Genomic DNA, 20908 nt, shown 5'->3' on the forward strand with positions numbered 1-20908 from the left:
GGGGAGCTCACTGCATACAGACCTATAAAATTCCTTTAAGGCTTAAAAGAACACCACTTTAAGTTACCTCTCTACTGGGTCTGGGACTCCCCTGGGGTTGTGTGACACTTTTTATGCTATGTGAGCCCTGCAACCAATCAGCAGCCGCAATTATATTTTATAAGGGAGGTTATTTTATTTCCTTGATTAGTGTGGTCTCCTTGTCACTTTTCTCCCCATTTTTTTAATTGTTTTTAATAAAACTTGTGTTTTTTTACTTACCTAGCTGCATTAGCTTCCTTTGTTATATTGGGCCCCTATATTATACTGGAAGCGCTTCTTTAGCTTGACCAATATGAAAATAATTTCTTTTGGGTATCCTCTTTAACCCCTTCATGACCGGAGCATTTTCCGTTTTTGAGTTTTCGTTTTTTTGCTCCCCTTCTTCCCAGAGCCATAGCCTTTTTATTTTTTGGTCAATATGGCCATGTGAGGGCTTATTTTTTGCGGGACGAGTTGTACTTTTGAACGACATTACTGGTTTTACCATATCGTGTACTGGAAAACGGGAAAAAATTCCAAGTGCGGTGAAATTGCAAAAAAAGTACAATTCCACAGTTGTGTTTTTTTTTTTTTTTTCTTTCCACGTTCACTGGATGCTAAAACTGACCTGCCATTCTTATTCTCCAGGTCATTACGAGTTCGTAGGCATCAAACATGTATAGGTTCTTTTCTATTTAAGTGGTGAAAAAAAATTCCAAAGTTTGCTAAAAAAACAAAAAACAAAAAAAAGGAGCCATTTTCCGAGACCTGTAGCGTCTCCATTTTTTGGGATCTGGGGCCAGGTGAGGGCTTATTTTTTGCACGCCGGGCTGATGTTTTTATTGATACCATTTTGGGGTAGATCCGATGTTTTGATCGCCTGTTATTGCATTTTATTGCAATGTTGCAGCGACCAAAAAAACGTAATTCTTGCGTTTGGAATTTTTTTCTCATTACGCCGTTTACCGATCGGATTAATTCTTCTTTTATATTGATAGATCGGGCGATTCTGAACGCGGCGATACCAAATATGTGTATGTGTGGGGTTTATTTTTTATTATTTTATTTTGAATGGGGCGAAAGGAGGGTGATTTAAACTTTTAATTTTTTTTATATTTTTAAAAACATTTTTTTTTTACACTTTCTGCTTGCTTCAATAGTCTCCATAGGAGACTAGAAGCAGCAGCTTTCTGATTGTTTCTACTGGATACAGGCGATGAGCAGATCGCTTGTATGCAGGAGAAATGCTCCTGTGCTGTGAGCGCCGACCACTAGGTGGCGCTCATAGCAATACATGACAACCACTGGGGTCTGCTGCAGATCCCGGGTTGCCATGCCCACCCATCAGTGACCTACGACGGGGTCACCGATGGGCGAGGTAAGTGACACGCTTCCGGCGCTGTTAAATGCAGCTGTCAGAGATTGACTGCGGCATTTAACTAGTTAACAGCGGCTGTTGCAGGCACATGTCAGCTGTATAAATCAGCTGACATGTGCCCGGTTCAGTGCGGGCTCAGCGCCAGAATCCTCACTGAACAGGGGGTGCCGACGTGGTGCGTACTATTACTGACCAGGTCGGAAAGGGGTTGGGGATGTCTGAACTTTTTTTTTTTTTTTTCAGATTTATAGCGCCTATAGTGGTCTTATCCTTACGCACCTGATCCTGCTACCCACCGGTCTCTGTGCCAGGTGAACCAGCGCCATCTGTACCCCACAGCGTTGTCTTCCTGCAACACAGAGACTAAAGCGCCGCCTCCTGGTTCTGTGATGCATAGCACAAGACACAACCAAAAAACTGCATTTCCAGTGGGAATAATGATGAATAATGAATGGAAATTTTGTCCTGATCAAGTGCAACTGAAAAAGCTGCAGGAAATCAACATAGCAGTGTCATACTCTTTCTTGTCTCTGTCAGAATATTCTGGGCATTGTGTTATCTACTGTATGTAGAGGTGTTATCAGTCATTGTACAGGAGGAGGAGGAGGTGAGCTGTGACATCACCTATTGTGAATGGTGGATCCTGTGTTATCTACTGTATATAGAGGTGTTATCAGTCATTGTACAGGAGGAGGAGGTGAGCTGTGACATCACCTATTGTGAATGGTGGATCCTGTGTTACCTACCGTATATAGAGGTGTTATCAGTCATTGTACAGGAGGAGGAGGTGAGCTGTGACATCACCTATTGTGAATGGTGGATCCTGTGTTATCTACTGTATATAGAGGTGTTATCAGTCATTGCACAGAAGGAGGAGGAGGTAATCTGTGACATCACTTATTGTGAATGGTGGATCCTGTGTTATCTACTGTATATAGAGGTGATATCAGCCAATGTACAGAAGGAGGAGGAGGTAATCTGTGACATCACCTATTGTGAATGCTGGATCCTGTGTTATATACTGTATATAGCCTTAGTTACTTACCGGTAACGGGATTTTTCGGAGCCCATGACAGCACCACATGAGAGAGAGGATCCGCCCATCAAGGACAGGAAACCTACAGGTTAAAAAGGGCGGCCCTCTCTTCCCGCCTCAGTTTAGTTAACAGAGCATGAGAGTACCGCCAAGGTTAGTTATAACAAAACATAATCACATTAAGTACACTACTTTTCATCAATTTCCCGCAAGGGTGCACAAAAAGAAATCAACTCTACAGAAGTGCACAACACCAGTGAAGGGAGGGAATGTACGGGTGCTCTCATGGGCTCCGAAAAATCCCGTTACCGGTAAGTAACTAAGGCTTTATTCGGTCTCCCATGACAGCACCACGTGAGAGAATTACAGAGACGAAGGAAATTAGGGAGGGACCACAGCTTGAAGCACCCTTCTCCCGAAAGTGAGATCTGCAGAGCCACCCAGATCCAATCTATAGTGCCTATAGAAAGTAGAGGGAGAAGACCAAGTGGCAGCCTTAAAAATCTCCTCAATGGAAAGCCCTGTCTTCTCCGCCCAGGAGGTTGACACCGCTCTGGTAGAATGCGCCCTCAATCCCTCCGGTATCTCTTTATCCCCTGAGGAGTATGCGAGGGAAATGGCCTCCTTGATCCATCTAGCGATTGTAGCCTTTGAGGCCTTACAACCCTTTCTAGCCCCCTGATAGCAAATAAATAGGGACTTATCCTTTCTAAATCCACGTGATACTTCTAAGTACTTTAGTACGCACCTCCTAACGTCTAAAGTGTGAAGCTTCTCCTCTTTTTGATTTTTGGGCGGGAAGCAAAAAGTCGGGAGAACTATTTCCTGGGTTCTATGGAATCGAGTGGCCACTTTAGGAAGAAAGGCCGGATCAGGTTTTAATATAATCCTATCGTCCAGAATTTGCGTAAATGGAGGGCATATTGAAAGGGCCTGTAGGTCACTGACTCTCCTGGCTGAAGTTAGGGTTACTAACAGGACCGTCTTTAGGAAAATAATTTTGGGGGAGACTAAATCTAGTGGCTCAAAAGGAGGAATGGTCAAGGCATCTAATACAAAATTCAAATCCCAGGGAGACATCTTTACTTTGGTAATGGGTCTACACCTAAAGGAAGCTTTTATTAAACGGGCTATCCAATAGTTATCTGCAATATTGGAAGAAAATAAAGCTCCCAACGCCGACACCTGTACTTTCAAGGTACTGGTAGAGAGACCCAATTCTAAGCCCCGCTGCAGAAATTCCAGAATTTTCCCAATAGGGGGCCCCTCCTCCACCTTAACTTCTGCAAAGGACAGAAACTTCCTCCAGGTCCTGGCATAAATACGGGTGGTAACAGGTTTTCTGCTAGCCAGGAGAGTATTCACTACATTTGCGGGGAATCCTTTGTTGGTCAATAACACCCTCTCAAATTCCACTCCATCAAATGTAGACTCGGGGTTGGAGGATGGGAAAATGGCCCCTGAGTGAGGAGGTCTGGAATCTCCAGAAGAACCCAGGGATCTGATATGGACATCTTCCGGAGACAAGGGAACCACGGTCTTTTGGGCCAAAAGGGGCATATGAGTATCACTCTGGCCCGGTCTGCCCTGATCTTTCTTATCACCGCTGGGAGCAGGATCATGGGAGGGAAGGCATACGCCAGAGGAAATCTCCAGGGAACCATGAAGGCGTCCACTGCCAGGGGTTCTTCTCTGGGTTCTAAGGAACAAAAATTTTCCACTTTCCGATTGGCTCTTGTTGCGAATAAGTCCACAGTCGGAAGGCCCCACATTTCTACGATTCTGGAGAATATTCGCGTATTTAGGGACCACTCTCCCTCTTTTACAGAAGTACGGCTGAGGAAATCCGCTGTGATGTTTTCCTTCCCTTTTAGATGAGTAGCCGAAAGAGAGGGACAATGATCTTCGGCTTTCAGCAGAAGTGCGTTCGCTACCCTCATCAAGTTTCTTGAGCGGGTTCCCCCTTGGTGGTTTATGTAAGCTACCGTGACTTGATTGTCCGAGAGTATACGGACATGCTGGCCCTGTAAATATATAAGGAACTCGTTGAACGCATGCTGCACCACCAGAAGCTCCTTAACATTTGATGACAACTGTCGCTCACTGCTTGACCAGGTTCCCTGCACTAATCTCCCTTCAAAGTGAGCTCCCCAACCTGTAGCACTTGCATCAGTGGACAAGACTGCAGTTGGACTACATTCCCAGGGAACCCCTTTAGCAAGATTGTCTTGTCGCAACCACCAACGAAGGGACCTTATGGCACGAGGACCTAGCGTAAACTCACGGTCTAGATGCCCCTCTAAAGCTGCGTTATTGTACAACACATCCCACTGAAAAGCTCTTGAATGTAATTGTGACCAACGAACCTCAGGAAAAGTGGAGGTGAAGGTTCCCAATAGTGACATGGCCTTACGGAGTGACATAGAAGGTTTACGTATACATTGTGCTACCAACCCCCGGATTCTATCAATTTTTTCTTCTGGAAGACAACATAGCTGTTTCCTGGAATCTAATATGACCCCTAGATATTGTTGTACCTTGAGTGGAGATAGTCTAGACTTTTCTAAATTTAGAAACCACCCCAAGCTCTTTAAGACCGACATGATCTCCCGCAGGTGGGTCTCGCACTGAACCAACGAGTTCCCCACTATCAGGAGATCATCCAGGTAAGGGATAATTAGAATGTCCCTTTCTCTTACATGGGCCATAACTTCCGCCATTACTTTAGTAAAAACTCGCGGGGCTATAGCTAAACCGAAGGGGAGTGCAGTGTATTGAAAGTGTTTAACCACCCCGTCTATTTCAATGGCCAGCCTCAAGTATTTCTGGTAATCACTATGAATTGGGATATGATAATACGCATCTTTGAGATCGAGCACTACCATATAGCAGTGGGGAAAAAGTAACTTTATTACGGATTTTAAAGACTCCATTTTAAAGGTATGTATTTTAAGGAAATTATTCAGGGATTTCAGATTTATGATTGTCCTGAAACTTCCATCCGGTTTCGGAACCAAGAAGAGCGGGGAGTAGAAACCAAGACCCTTTTCAGCCTCCGGAACCTCAATCAGGACGTGCTTTCTTATTAGGGTTTGTACTTCCGAAACGAGGGCAGCCTGGCGTTCTGGGGAAGAACTGGAGGGAACAACCATGAACCTTTTGTGAGGCAATGCTTTGCATTGAAATTTAAGACCATACTTAATCAGGCTCAAAATCCAATTACTATGAGAAATCTGTTCCCAAGCTGGGACAAAAAATGACAATCTCCCTCCCACCTGGGCTGATTGTGTATCCCCTGGCTTCTGCTCAATTTTTGGAGACGGACCAAAGAGTAGACCTCTACCTTTTCGACCCCTTTCGTCAGACTTGTCTTGCTCCCTGAAATATCTCTTCCGGAAAAATTTCCTCTTCCGGAACGATGTCTTAAAGGAGGGTAGAGGTACTGATGGAAACCCCCTCTTAGGGTCCCCAGCTTTCTCCAATAAGTCATCCATGGTCTGACCAAAGAGGTATTCCCCTTCACACGGGATTGTGCACAGTCTGGATTTAGTCTGTAAATCCCCTGGCCAGATTTAATCCACAAGGCTCGCCGAGCCGCATTTGACAGTGCTGCTGATTTTGCTGCCAACCTTACTGAGTCCACAGATGCATCCGCAAGAAAAGCTGCCGCCCCCTGAACCAGTGGAAGGGAAGAAATAATGTCTTTCCTAGAAGTCCCATCCTTCAACTGACTGTCTAGCTGTTCAAGCCACACCATCAGGGCTCTGTACAGGTAGCTGCTATTGTTGGTCTCAGTGCTCCCGCAGCTGTCTCCCATGTCCCTTTCAGGAAAGTATCAGCCCGTCTGTCTAGGGGGTCTCTCAATGCACCCATATCATCGAACGGGAGGGAAGTTCTTTTCGCTGCTTTGGTAACAGCAACATCCAGCTTGGGTGCTTTTAACCAGGAGGAACACATAGCATCCTCAAATGGATATTTCCTTTTAAAGGATGGAGGAACACTACCCTTCTTGTCAGGTTTCCTCCACTCCTTATCAATGAGGTCTTTCACCTTTGAATTTACCGGAAAGACCCTTCTTTTCTTTAGCCCCAGACCACCAAACATAACATCCTCAGCTGATTTCTCTGCCCTCGTGTCCACTATCCCCATTGTAGACCGGACGGCTTTTACTAGGGCATCGACCTCCTTCAGGGGAAAGCACGGTTTATCTGGCTCACTGTCAGAGGAAGAGAAGGCAGAGGAAGAGAAGGCAGAGGAGGAGGCGACCGACAGTTCAGAGTCTGAACCCGGCTGGGTTTCTTGAGGAATATGCCCAGACTCTGAACCTTGCAATGCTTTGCCTATTTCTTCCCTTATTAAAGTTCTTAGGCCTAGGGAAAAATCTGGGGTTTCCTCCGACATCATTTTGCTGATACAAAGCTGACATAACCTTTTGCTATATGAATCAGGGAGTGGACAGCTGCATAAGGCACACTCTCTGTGCTTGGATTTCAAGGAACATTTCTTGCTCTAAAAGAAAGTTATAGATAGAAAGAAGGAGGAAACATTAGTAGAACTTTCACGAAGATTCCACTCACCCCACAGAACCTTCGGTACCGTAGAAGCAGAAGAATCCAGCATGCATGGCGAGGAATCACGCTGCACCGGACCGTCCTTCCTGCTCTTAGTGGTAGCTCTTCTAGCTGTACGACCAGACCCTAGCCGGGAATGGCGCTGCGCCACTAGTTGTGAGGGCTCCCCAGAGGGCTGCTCCTGCAGCAGATGTTGTTGCCTAGGTGACAGCTCCTGTGAATCTTCCATAGCTTACAATGTAAGAATGGGCTGGGAAGCACCTCTGTATGTTACCAGACCCTTTATATACTGGCCATACCGGTACCATGTGTGGGTGTGTGCTTTTTTTTTTTACCCAGAAGGGCGTTACCTGCTCCTTGGTCTTCCTCCCCAGGTGGCCAGGTGGGTTCCAGGTGGGCTCCTCGCCGCCAGGACCTTAATCCCCCGGCATTCAGCTGCTCGCGCGCAAAATTCAAACGAGCTCCGCCCCTTCCGGTGACGTCACAGGGACTTCCTGCCCGGCGCACCGGAAGTCGCATCAGTAGGTCGCGCCTGCGACCTGAATCTCCCGCAAATTGTAGCGGGGGGAGGAAGCCCGCTAGCGGCCCCACACCTGGCGGACATCTACCTCCCCGTGAGGCGATGTCGCACCCGCCGCAACGCTCACGGAGGCGCCCCACTGAGCCCTACCGTGGCGTCTCCAGAGGACCGGGACGGACCGGCTCCAACCACCTGCTGTGGCCCTCTCTGGGACAGGAGTCCATCTTCTGCAGGTAAGCCTGCGAGGTCTCCCATCATGGACAGGAAACCTAAACTGAGGCGGGAAGAGAGGGCCGCCCTTTTTAACCTGTAGGTTTCCTGTCCTTGATGGGCGGATCCTCTCTCTCACGTGGTGCTGTGATGGGAGACCGAATAAAGAGGTGTTACCTTTCATTATAAGAACAGGTAATGCCAGTCTATGATAAGGCCTAGTAGCCAGTCTGAAAATTGTACTTACCATAAAAACAAATCTGCAATTTTCTCATGACATATTCCCTTTATATCTCTGAGCAGACTGCGGTCAAGGATATATATGAACCATGCAAGGTAACCTAACGTATATGACCCATATAAACTGGGAGCTTCTCTCACCATATGAACCAAACATAGGCCTCTACATTCACCTGGACTGAACATAATTCTAGTTGCCTGCAGCTACCACTAGAGGGAGCACAATGAATACAGTTTGATTACTGTATTGTGTATACATTGTCCTCCCTCTAGTGGTGGCCACAAGCAGTATTTTATCTTTATACTCCATAATACAGGGAATTTGTAGCTCAGTATCAATAAAACCGAGGTCCAACTGATAAACAAATAAATTAAAAAGCAGGAAATGGAAGAATTGTTCAGCTTAGCCACACATGCATTATTTTCAATGTCCTTTATTTTGCATTTAGCAATGAGCACATGATTAAGGCACTAAAAGGTGTGATCGGGCATCATTGTGCCCTTGCACTGTAACATTATTAGTGTTCGGCTGGTGGGCAGGTAACATGATAAAAAAAAAGTACTTAACTATCTATATATAACTTCATTCTCCACCTTGTTCGGATCGACCTCCGACGCCTGAATCCTCCTCATTCAGATTTGTCCTTGTTGTCCCTCCAAATGACGTAGTTCAGGGAAGAGGCCAACGACAACCAGGCAATGTAAGGGAACATGAGGTAGGCCGCCGTCTTACTGATAGGATACCAAGACGCGGTTGTAAGTACGACTGTACCAGTGAGGAGGACGATTTCAAAAAACCCCTGTAAAAAAAAAAAAAAAAAAATGTAAAAGGGGAACTCCACCAAAACACAGAAGTGCCCCCTTTCCATATTTTAATCTACCTTCTGGAGAACCCTGGTAAAAAAAAAAAAAAACAGAATATTGGTGCCCTCCATTAGGATGATGATGTAAATATTATATAATACCACTTACCCAACCAATTTTGTGGGCACCAAAGAAAATTGGGGTCCAGGCCCAATTAAGAGTCAGCTGTCCCGCATAGAGTCCTAAGGGAACCACGGCGTCTTCAGTGAATCCACCCAACTCTTTATAGATCAGGTACGAACCGTAACTAAAAAATAAATAAGAAAATTAATAATAAATATGCTTCTCTCAATCTGGAGGACCTGTCCTGTCCTAATTTAACCATTGATTCGAATAGGCACTGTGTAATTCTTTTTTTACCCTGTGGTGGCGCTGCAGGGAAACTAAACACTTATTGCTAGGTTTCTCTGCAGATCAGTGTTGATCACTGATCACCTTTTGATAAAGATTTTTTCCTACCAAGATAGGGGAATCACATAGTAAAAAGCTGTGTCCCTTGGACGTGGATCAGGGAGGGATTTCAGTCTCTGGATGTAACAAGAATGTTTTTGTTCACTAACAGCAAACAGGGATACTGAAAATACTAAGGAGCAGGAGAAAAATATATTTAAAAAAAAAAATGGTACAACTTTGCATTAATGAACCATTTAGGTAACTGCATTAATATAGTTTTATTAGCTAGAACTGCAGTGTAAAGTATAGGGGATGAACAGAGCTGCAGAATTAAGTTGCAAACCTCTTGGAATTTTTATTATTTTATTTTCTGATCGTACTTACCCCATAGAGGTATATAAGGTTGTCCACACTGGTGCAAACATCCAATTAGGAGGGCGCCATGACGGTTTCGCCAGGGTGGTATACCACGTTTTGACCTCTTTACGGGTAATGAGTCCTCCAAGTAGTCCACCCACATGGGGCAAGATGGTGAGACCGATGGCAGGAGCCCAGGAAGGCATGGTACTATGGAAAAACAAAAAACAGTGAACCAGATATAGTTAAAACATTTCAAGTGCCATTATTAAAAAATGTGTATACAGCTCCTCTGCAAACCTATGTGTTTCCAAGTTCACAATCAAACCCAATGTAGCCTGATCCTGAAGTTACAAAGCAAAAAAAAAAAAGAAGAAGACACCGGTTCATGAAGTTTAATCAAGTTGTAAGTTACTCCCCTGCAACCTTAGAGACATAAATTTGCAGTGGAGCTGTGGACACAAAACGGTAATTTTTTTTTTTTTTTAAATCAGGACTATTTGGAAACTTTTATTTCTAATTTCGGCTCCATTAGTAAACTTTACTATTTATATATGAAAGTCTCACTGTTACTTAAATGGGTTGTCCACTACTGGACAACCTATGGAGGTGAATAAAAAAAAAAAAATGATAAGTCCGTGACTAGGAGGGCCAATTCTGTTTTATGCCCTCTCTAATCCACCACTCCACAGAATTATATAGAAGAAAAATAAATCGGAAACATCTCACAATCCTCTCTGACACTCCTATTCATTTCTATGGAGAGTGGAGCCTCCATATTCCTGGAAACAAAGGAACCAATCAGAGTTCTTGTTTCACGGTCCCAGAGCAGTTTAGAAAAACTAAGCTGAATTCTGATTGGTTGGTTGTTAAGGGCAGCAGGGACTTTTTTTCCCCCAGAGATGCACTAGGCCTCATTTATACTGCCATATTTTTAGGCCGCAATATCCAGACCCTGAGTAAACCAAACCTAGAGAACCGTAATATCCCAAGGTCACTCGAGGGGGAGATGTGGGTCTTCCACCACCTTATTGTGCCTTAGGACCATTTTCACACATACGAGTATTGTGTAGTTTTCTTTTGTACTGACAAGGGGCGTCTTCCGACATCAGCCCTTTATATACAAGAAGAATGGTCTTTCATCTTCAATAAAATCCCATAAAAACTCCTCCATTATATAAGACGTCTTCTAACACACCCACCAGCACGGATTTATCTCGTATGAGCAGCCATCTTTTCGGATTTTTGCTGCCACAAGCAGATAAGACGCCAGCGTCCACACCCTGCGTCTGGGCAAGACTCGCAGACGACTTGTCTATTATGTGCACCTTACTCCGATTTTACAGAATAGGTTAGGAAATTGCAGAAGTAGCAACTCCATATAATACGCCGATCAGAATTACTCCATTCAGGACTGTGAGTGCAAAATCTCCCTATTGATTTCAATGGGAAAGAATTGTAAAATACAATGTATATCTCTTACAATCAAAAAAATAAATGAATTATAAAATACTCCAAAAAAAGTCAAAATACTAAGCAAAAAAAAAATCCAGAAAAAGTACAATTACTAAGCAAAAAATAACCCTGCAGGAAAAGTAAAAATACGAAGCAAAAAAAAAAAAAACCTCCAAAAGAAAAAATAATGTAAAATTACACCTTTTACAACCGAAATCTCCCCTCCCCCAACACAGACATGAAAATACCATTTCCCAGTTGTCAGCCATAGATCATTATGGCTATTCTTCTCCATAGTAATTTCCACTCAGGTTTCATGGGAGTGTCAGGTGTATGTTGTGTAAGCCGAGGGAGTGGTTTATCTTTTACTACAGGCGTGGAGCAATCTTCATTGTAATATGTGCACGGCAATAATAGTAAATAATAATAGAAAAAAATTGCAAAGAAATACTGAAAACTTAAAAAGTATAATCTTACAAAAATCTAAAAATATTTTCTAAAAGGTTGGAAAATAAAAATAAATATGATATATATAAATATGATATATAATGTGGAATGGAAGTATTGTAGTCCCACAGTAACAATTGACAAGTCCCAGCAATGCATGCAATAATATAATATTTTTTAATACATATGTATAAATATATATATATATATATATATATATATATATATATATACACATATACACATACACAGTATATAAACTTTTGATTACCTTTTCTTAAATAATTTGTATATATAAATATATATTTAGATGTAAAGCTGTGTTATTATATATATATATAAAATATTTTAATCATTAAAAAATAAATTAAATATGTAAAGCTTTGTGTGTTATATATAACTCACAGAGCTTTACATCTAAATATATATTTATAAATACAAATTATTTAAGAAAAGGTAATCAAAAGTTTATATACTGTGATATATATTTATATGTATATAATGTATTAAAAAAAATTATATTATTGCATGAAATTGCTGGAACTTGTATTTCCACATTAGAATTCTGGATCAATAATAATCAGGAAGGATTAGCAGGATGCACTCACCTCTGCTGCTCCCGTCACCTCTGCTATATGCACCAGTGCAGACGCATATATTTTCAGGGGAGTGCGCTAATCAGCTGACCAGGGGGCGGAGTCTAGAAGGAGGAAGGGAGATGCCCTCATCGGCCATCTTAACTAAGGGAAAAAAAAAAACTAAACACAAATATGAACTTTAATACTTCATCAATAATAGTTTCTTGTGATTCACAGTCAGATAAATTGCTATTTTTGTCCCTAAGATCTTTACAATAGTAGGAATATAGTGAGGCGGAACGTTTGTTTCTGTGATGAATGTTCCCGGGAGGGGGAAGCCTTTGGCGGAGCACGGCTCACCCGGAAGTGTCCCTGAGAAGCCTGAGTGACCCACGTGTTAGAGCTCAGCTTGTGCAGTCACGTGTTATCTGTCAGGGAGACCCTGTAAGGAGGAGGTGGGGGGTTCACCTGCAGGTATGGGGGGCTCCTCTCTGCTGAGGTCGTGTATCTATAGGAGGGGGCTGTATAATGGGCATAGGGCTGCCCAGTGTCAGAGGTGGGTATCTAATAGTGAGAAGGAGGACATTGTCAGTTTACTGGCTGAGGCAGAGGTGGACAGAGAAGGCGTAGAAGAGCGCCAGCCATCCAGGTCGCCATTGGACAGCACGGTGGTCCTGTTCCCGGGGCAGGGCAGCCAGCAGGTGGGCATGGCCCGCGGCCTGCTGATGTACCCCAATGTCAGAGCCATGTTCCTGGCTGCCCACAAGGTGCTGGGTTATGACCTGCTGGATCTCTGCCTCAAGGGCCCAGCCGAGCTGCTGAACAAGACGGTGCACTGCCAGCCGGCCGTGTTCATCACCTCCCTGGCCGCAGCCGAGAAACTCAGCCATGACGACCCTGAAGTAAGTACACCTCTCTAAGGCAGCGAGTAGGAGTAGTAGTAGTTCTGCCGTCTTGTCTTGCATTAAACATACATCCCATAGATGTAAATGAGAATTTGTGTAATTCTTCGTTTTTCCTTTTGGTGGCGTTGTAGGAAAACTGCACACTTACAGATGAGGTTCCTGAACGGATTTTGGGCATATTTCTAATCTATTCATCATTTTATATCTTTCTCTTCCTCCAGGCCGTGGAGAACTGTGTGGTGACGGCCGGGTTCAGCGTGGGGGAATTCGCCGCCCTTGTTTTTGCTGGTGCTTTAGATTTTGCAGAAGGTAAGAAGATTTGCAGGACCTTGGCTCAGTGGCCGGGTCAGTATTCCATGGGCCATGTGGACGCCTCCTATCACTGGCTCCTCTTTTGATTAGCCAGCTTCACCCGATGACACCGCCATACTCAGGCTGGATAATCAAAAGAGGAGCCGGTGATGCCAGCAGGTAGGAGGACATTTGCAAGTCTCCTACCTGCGTCATCCATACTGCTGGGCCAAATCCTGCGCACAGAAATCGCGGCTCGTGCCTATGCACTATGCTTTGACCTAGTGCAGGCGCATGTGCACTTATGTTTTCGGCTCTGCCCGCAGTAGATCAAAGCATAGTGCATAGGTACGAGCCCCAATTTCTGTGCGCAGGCGCAAGATTTGGTCCGGCAATGTTGGTGGCATGAGGCTTCTTCCACGGCAATTAAAGCAGGAGGACGGCGAGCAGCCGCCTGGGGAAGAGGGATGGAGAGCCCCAAAACCGCGCCATCGGACCGACCAGATTACCATACAGTGCTGGAGAATTTAAAAAGATTTTTGGGGGTTCTACAGGGGAAGTCAGGGGGTTATATAAGCATTTATGGAATGCAGCACAGGCGCTGCATAAGGTGATAGTTTTATTTCATATAGGACAAAACTGTCGACATGTTCCCTTTAACTTTTACTGACTGTATATTTTTTATCTAGTTATCTAGTGGCATTAGATCAGTGTATGATTTTTTTTTTCTGCATGTGCGGCCCATGCTCCCTTTTTTTTTGTCAGTGTAATTTGCTATAGTCAGCCGATTCCTCAGCTCTCATTCATTTCTACGGACAGTAACTGAGAATGACCACTGTTTCTGATTAATTGGGAACCGTTTAAAAGCTGAAAAAATGTAAAAAAATATATATATTTATTTATATAAATTATTTTTTTATTTTTTTTTGTGCGTGTATATATTATATACTGGAAAACGGGAAAATAATTCCAAGTGCGGTGAAATTGCAAAAAAAAAATGCAATTCCACAATTGTGTTTTTTTTTTTTTTTTTTTTTTTTTTTAAACCATGTTCATTAAATGCTAAAACTGACCTGTCATTATGCCCGGGAAAGATGCTGGCTCATCACCGGAGCCCGCATCAAAGGGGGAGACACGACATAGGACGTATAGATACGTCATGTGTCGTGAAGGGATTAATAAGTTTGTTCGTAAGATTGGATAGTTTTTATGTCTGGAGAATTGTTTATTGCAGCTCTCTATGCGGTGAAAGTCCGAGCGGAGGCCATGCAGGAGGCGTCTGACGCGGTATCTAGCGGGATGCTCTCTGTGGTTGGGACACCTAAGACTAAGTATCACTTGGCCTGTGCTGAGGCTGAAGAGCACTGCAAGATGTTGGGCATAGCAGACCCGGTCTGCAGGGTGGCAAACTTCCTGTTCCCTAATGGCAGAGTCATTGCTGGACATATGGAGGTGAGATTCTGTACATGGCGGTCCTACTTGTTTATCTGCTGCTTCATAGACATAATTGATCTATGGGGATAAAAGTGTTGAGTGGGTCACCTTCATATTGGTTAGGTCAGAAGCGAGATAAGCAGTGATCTAAATAACTGACAGCTGCTTATCTACAATGGGGTGTGAACAGCTCCGGAGGTTGAAATGATAAACGCTGGATCCTTCTTCCTACATCGGTAGATGTGAAGGATTTTGCAGGGCTTCTATAAACATTAAAGGGTTACTCTTATTTTGGAAATTTGTGGCATGTCTACCATGTCTGATAGTCTCACATATCATGACAATAGGGTCTCCTCTTGCTCGGCCTGTGAGGCCCTTTTTGGCTCCTTGAGTCCCTTACGTGGATTCTCTAAGACAAGGATGCCAAAATAAAAAACTTGGACAAAAGTCACGGGGCAACCAGTATATAGTATAATGGGCCGCACCTAGTCCTCCAGGCAGAGTGGTGGGCCCACATAGGGGTGGTTCTGGTGTCGCAGGCCAAATAAAACCACCCTGCGGGCCAGATTTGTCCCATAGGCCAGAGTTTGACATGTATGCTCTAATAAAAACACCCCTCTAACCGTAGCATAGTTCCTCTGCCCATCACAATAATTATTTTATGTCGTCTCTTCCAGGCCATTCAGTTCCTGCAAACAAATTCCAAAAAGTTCTCCCTCGCCCGGACTAAGCTGTTGCCGGTCAGCGGCGCCTTCCACACTCCATTAATGGAGCCGGCTGTGGAGCCTTTACAGAAGGTCCTGAAGACCCTGAACTTCAAGCAGCCACTGATCAAGGTGTACTGTAACGTAGACGGGAAGAGGTACAAGCATGCCTCGGCCATCGAGGACCTCCTGTCCAAGCAGCTGGTCTCCCCTGTAAAGTGGGAACAGACCATGCACGCCATCTACGAGAGGAAACAAGGAACCAACTTTCCTCGCACCTTTGAAATGGGACCGGGAATTCAGCTGGGAACTATGCTCAAGATCTGCAACTTGAAGGCCTGGAGGTCTTATCAAAGTATAGATGTTTTCGAGGAGGAGAAATGAGTCGTCTGGACTTTTATGGGGCCACTGATTCACAAGGAACTGGTTTGATGCCTAAGTCCGCGTCAAAGGCTTCTCCGTTCTCCCCAGGATGACTAAGACTCAACAAGGAGAACCAGGACCCCCTAGATATAGGAACATTGAGGGACACCCCAAATTAAGCTTTGTCTGTGTCCGATCAAGATTCCAGCTCATTAGAGGTGACCCCTTTAATATGAAAACCACTACAGCGATCGGTTGATCACCAGTGGTCCTGCTCCCGAGACCATGGTTGGTTGTTCCCCACACCGCTAATGTTCAGCCTACTACACTATCCAAGTACAGAACAGCCAGGGTTCTTGTTAAAGAGGTTCTTGGGTTACTTGATATAACCTGATTAATGTGGGGTCTCTGATTTTGTAATCAGCGCGATCTAAGAGTAAATCTGGTAGTAAGTGTTACTTTTCCCCACAGTGCCCCCACTGGGGAAAAGAAGTATTGCACATCAATAAGGATGAGGTACGTGATAGGACTGGTCCTCCAGGAAGAGAAGAGATGCAGATCCTGAACATAGGACTTTAGTTTTATTAAGTCACAATTCCCTAAACGGGGTATATAAAAATGTTGTTTTTTTTTGTTTGTAAGTCGGACAACCCGTTTAATGATGCGATCTTTTATCATTTCTCTACGTTTCCACATTTTGCTTCTGTAGAGGTTCATCCTGTATTAAAATCAAAATTTTTGTATTAACCGTGTGTGAAAAAGGGATGAAAAATGTCCGAAGATTTTATATCATCGGATAGGGGATAAAATGTGTGATGGCCGGGAACCACGTCGATCACTAGAATGAGGATCCATTCTGGAGGAGTTTGAATGGCGCGGTGGTCACGCTTGAGCACAGTGTCTGCAGTGACTGTGAGAAGAGGTATTTTAGTTAAAAGTTGATTTTAATCAATAGATCTTGGAATAATAATAATTTCCACAATTGGATGTGTATAAATAAAATGTTCCTGTGCTGAGATAATCTTATAAATGTGCCCCTGCTGTGTACTGTGTAATGGCTGTGTCTGACCGTGCAGGGACATGGTCTGATCATACCACATCTCCTGGACAGGGGGGGAGCAAAAGAGTATACAGACATTACAGCAGGGGATCACAGCTGATTCTTTTTTTGTGATGTAAAACATTGTTTAAAAAACAGGCAGGGAAATGTTTTACATCACAAAAAAGAATCAGCTGTGATCCCCTGCTGTAATGTCAGTATACTCTTTTGCTTCCTCCCCTGCCCAGGAGCTGTGGTATGATCAGACCATGTCCCTGCACGGTCAGACACGGCCATTACACAGTACACAGCAGGGGCACATTTATAAGATTATCTCAGCACAGGAACATTTTATTTATACACATCCAATTGTGGAAATTATTATTATTCCAAGATCTATTGATTAAAATCAACTTTCATTCAATGGCGGCCTGCGCAAAAAAAGCTGCTGCAGTGACACCTGCAGGCAGGAGTCAGTACTGCATTCCAGTAAATAAAAAAAGTTATTCATTCCCCCAAAATCAAGTTATCCTCTATCCATAGGGGATAACTTACTGATCACTGGGGGTCACCCCGCCCCTAGCGGTCCCTGGACCGGTGCTCTGCAGCCCCATCCTGAATGGAGCCAGAGGGGCACCTGCTTGGCTTCTGCTCCCTTCATTGTCTATAAGACTGGAAATAGTCAAGGAAGCGCTCTGCAGCCCTATAGACAGTGAATGAAATGAACGCATCCATTCAGGAATGGGGCTGCAGAATGAGCTAACTGAGAATCTGTCAGTGAGCTTGCTTTGATGGTGAGTTTTACTCTGTATCTGTCAGTTCCTCTTGGCTGATGATCCCGCTTGGCATCACAGCCACTTTTGGCCTGTTTTTATTTTATTTTGTCCCTTACCAGGCCAGTTATAACTTTTTTTTTTTTTTTTTTTTTTTTTTTTTGGCGACATAATCGTATGAGGGCTTGTTCTTTTCGGGTTGAGTTGTATCTGTCATCATATTTTGGGGTACATATAACTTTTATTAACTCTTTATGGGAAAAATTATAAACAAAATAGCAATTCTACCACTTTTTACGCTATTTAGCGTGTTTTACAAATAAAGTGTTAACTTTTACTCGGTAGGTCTTAGACTGTCACAGAGAAGTTCAGAAAAAGACAGATATGCATTACAAATTCCATGTCAGAGCAAGCTCGCTGATGGATTTTCTGTTGACTCATGTAGCCGCCAACGTGCAGACAAACGGAATTTGTCAAAGCCAAAAAGTACTGACCTAGTTTACTTTTAGAATACATTCGCACAGTACTCTGCCTGGCTGATTTTATCTTGTGCATCATTGTTAGCTGGTTTCTATCAGAGCCCAATTCTCCTGCAATCCTTGTAATTACCAGGCGAAGCAGAGCTGTGTTTGTTGGCTGGTGCAGACAGATTATTGATGTGAAACTGCAAATGCTGCTCTGTTGATGCATATGGCAGAAGTTAATCTTCTGCCATTGTGGTGGAGTGCAGCAGAATTGAACTCTGCTATAAACCAGCAAACAATGATGTAATAAAACGCAGGCATCTATACTGATGTACATGGCAGAAGATAAAGTCGGCGAAGCAGCGGGGTGCACAGAAGCATATGGTAAATTCTACATTTAAATTGGCCTGCTAATAACTTAGGGGTGGGGGGCTAGTAATGAGCACATAGGAGTGTGGAGAGGGGGGGGTCTGCAGCACTAAGAAGAAGCAAGTGCTGCTGAGAAATGTACTTTTAGCAGTGTAAGAATAGGGTCGCCCATTCAGCTATGTGAAGCTGTATGCAGAAGGGTCAGATAGAGATGGAAAAAGACATAAAGGTACAAGAAAGAAACTTTGTCGGGCTTGTTTTGTATATTAACAATAAGTATTCATATTTTTGTGCTTTGTGAAAAAAAGTGATTTTCGGAATCACCTTTCAGAACAGCACTGTATCAGCATGTACTTTCTGAGGCTCTGGTGTAACAGTTTTAGATTATGTGCCATGTCTTTGTTTTCTGCCTCTGATTTTGTTCCTTTTTTATTCCACCTACATTTTCTAGATGGCTTAGTAGTTCCCTCTCAAATGGAGTCTATGTATCCTATGTGATTTATCTTTAACGCCGCAGAGTCTGTATATCCTGAGATGCAGCTTCAGCCCGGCTTCCTTGGCTTCTGCTTGTGATATGTTTATTCCTGTGCTTTCTTACAAGCAGGAGCCAGGCTGAAGCTGCATTTCTTAGAATACATTGAGACTCTGCAGTGTGAAGATACATTGCATTGGGTTCACTGAGACTGCTGTATACATTGCATTGGGTTCACTGAGACTCTACACCCCGCCCTCACAGATAGTATAGACAGTGGGAGTTGGGGGAGTTTAATAACTCTGGAGTTAATCATTGTATGGACCCATGTAGTAGAACATTTCTCTGTACTAAAAAACAGAAGCAATATCTTTAGCTACTAAGAGAATCTAGAGGATAAAGCAGGGCACTGCTAGGTCAGGAGTGGAGGTGCCTGAGAGATTTTATAGGCAAGGAGCAAGGATGTACTATACAGTCATGGCTGAAAGTGTTGGCACCCTTGAAATTGTTCCAAAAAATGAAGTATTTCTCCCAGAACATTGTCACAATTCCACACCTTTTGTTATACACATGTGTATTTCCTTTGTGCGAATTGGAACAACAGAAATAAAACGAATTGAACATAATTTCACACAAAACCCCAAAAATGAGCCGGATAAAATTGTTGGCACCCTCAACTTTAATATTTGGTTGCACACCCTTTAAAATAAATAACTGCAATCAATCGCTTCCTATAACCATCAGCTTCTTACACTTCTCAGCTGGAATCTTGGACTCTTCTTTTGTAAACTGCTCCAGGTCTCTCATATGTGAAGGCGTCTTCTCCCAACAGCAATTATAAGATCTCTCCGCAGGTGATCAATGGGATTTAGAATAGAGAACTTCGGCACTCCGGTTGTACTGATGAAAAATGACTTTATTGCAGAAGATAAAGCCTTTACTTGCAAAACCAAGAATTATGCATCAACGTTTCGACCTATTTGGTCTTTTTCAACATATTTTCTGAATAAACAAAAAGCAATATGTAAAAAAATTGATAAGGTCTAACCATTTATATTATACTATATCAGGGATACAGTCAAAACATAAAGCAATCGTGATAAAATAGCAATGGCAGTCCAAAGACTGCTCTCACTCCAGCGTGCATGTCCGGATGTTCCTCTGAGGGCGCACACGCATCGTTAGGGTTCTAATCAGTCCCTATGGGTGGACATATATAAAGAGGGGTATGCCCCACACACAAACACACGGCATGGCTTACCGTCGCATCTATTTGGAAGGCATCTTCTAATCCGCAGGTATGCCTCCTAATGAGGATAGATCCTAAACATGATACATGTTATAGCCAGTCCTAAAGTTCTCTTTCATGTCTTTATTTTCTTTTCTTCCACCTAGCCAATCAATCCAGCTCCCATAGCTTGCAGAATGCTCTGAACTTACAAAAACCTTACACTCAGTAAGTCCTGAACATTTTTTCCTTTTCTCTTTCTTTTTTTCTCCCTTTTTTTCCCCCTTTGAATATTTTTCTATTACTAATTGGTGACACTGCTTTGCTACCATTCCTCTAGTTATGCCTGTATACGCAGGACTGCCATTGCTATTTTATCACGATTGCTTTATGTTTTGACTGTATCCCTGATATAGTCTAATATATATAATCGTCTTATCCCGTCTGTCTGTCTGTCCTTCTGTCCAGGAAATCCCGCATCGCTGATAGGTCCGGCCGCAGCCAATCAGCGATGCGGGATTTCAGAAAAAGATGGCCGTTAGCGGCTCATCTGCCGCACGGAGGTCAGCGGCGTTGCAGCCGGGAGATGACCGGCGCTAGCCGCTCATCTCCCCGCTGCTGGCAGCACAAGTACCCCGACAGGCGGCGCCGCTGACCTCCCGACGGCAAGTGTGAAGGGAGGACCGGGGAGCGGCGCCGCCGGTCGGGATACTTCTGCTGCGAGCAGCCGCTCATCTCCCGGCTGCTCGCAGCAGAAGTACCCGCACAGGCAGCGCCGATCCCCGGTCCTCACTAA

At 43.8% G+C, this 20908-nt stretch overlaps 2 protein-coding genes across 2 annotated transcripts; one reads left to right on the forward strand and one right to left on the reverse strand.

The window, feature by feature from the left end:
* Positions 1-8394: 8394 nt before the first annotated feature.
* LOC141164195 (translocator protein-like) lies at positions 8395-12207 on the reverse strand. The gene is made up of 4 exons (XM_073649332.1): positions 12101-12207; positions 9618-9800; positions 8949-9087; positions 8395-8776 (listed from the first exon to the last, which is right to left on the reverse strand). Exons 2-4 carry the CDS (start codon positions 9794-9796, stop codon positions 8606-8608), a joined length of 489 nt encoding a protein of 162 aa, XP_073505433.1. The 5' UTR covers positions 9797-9800; positions 12101-12207; the 3' UTR covers positions 8395-8605.
* Positions 12208-12392: 185 nt separating this feature from the next.
* Positions 12393-16711, forward strand: MCAT (malonyl-CoA-acyl carrier protein transacylase). The gene is made up of 4 exons (XM_073649333.1): positions 12393-12972; positions 13197-13284; positions 14501-14718; positions 15378-16711. The coding sequence occupies exons 1-4, from the start codon at positions 12547-12549 to the stop codon at positions 15786-15788; spliced, it is 1143 nt and encodes a 380-aa protein (XP_073505434.1). The 5' UTR covers positions 12393-12546; the 3' UTR covers positions 15789-16711.
* The last annotated feature ends 4197 nt before the right edge of the window (positions 16712-20908 follow it).

Source organism: Phyllobates terribilis, unplaced genomic scaffold (genome assembly GCF_046119375.1).
Source record: "Phyllobates terribilis strain yellow unplaced genomic scaffold, ASM4611937v1 Scaffold_10__3_contigs__length_209671492, whole genome shotgun sequence".
Classification (NCBI taxonomy): domain Eukaryota; kingdom Metazoa; phylum Chordata; class Amphibia; order Anura; family Dendrobatidae; genus Phyllobates; species Phyllobates terribilis.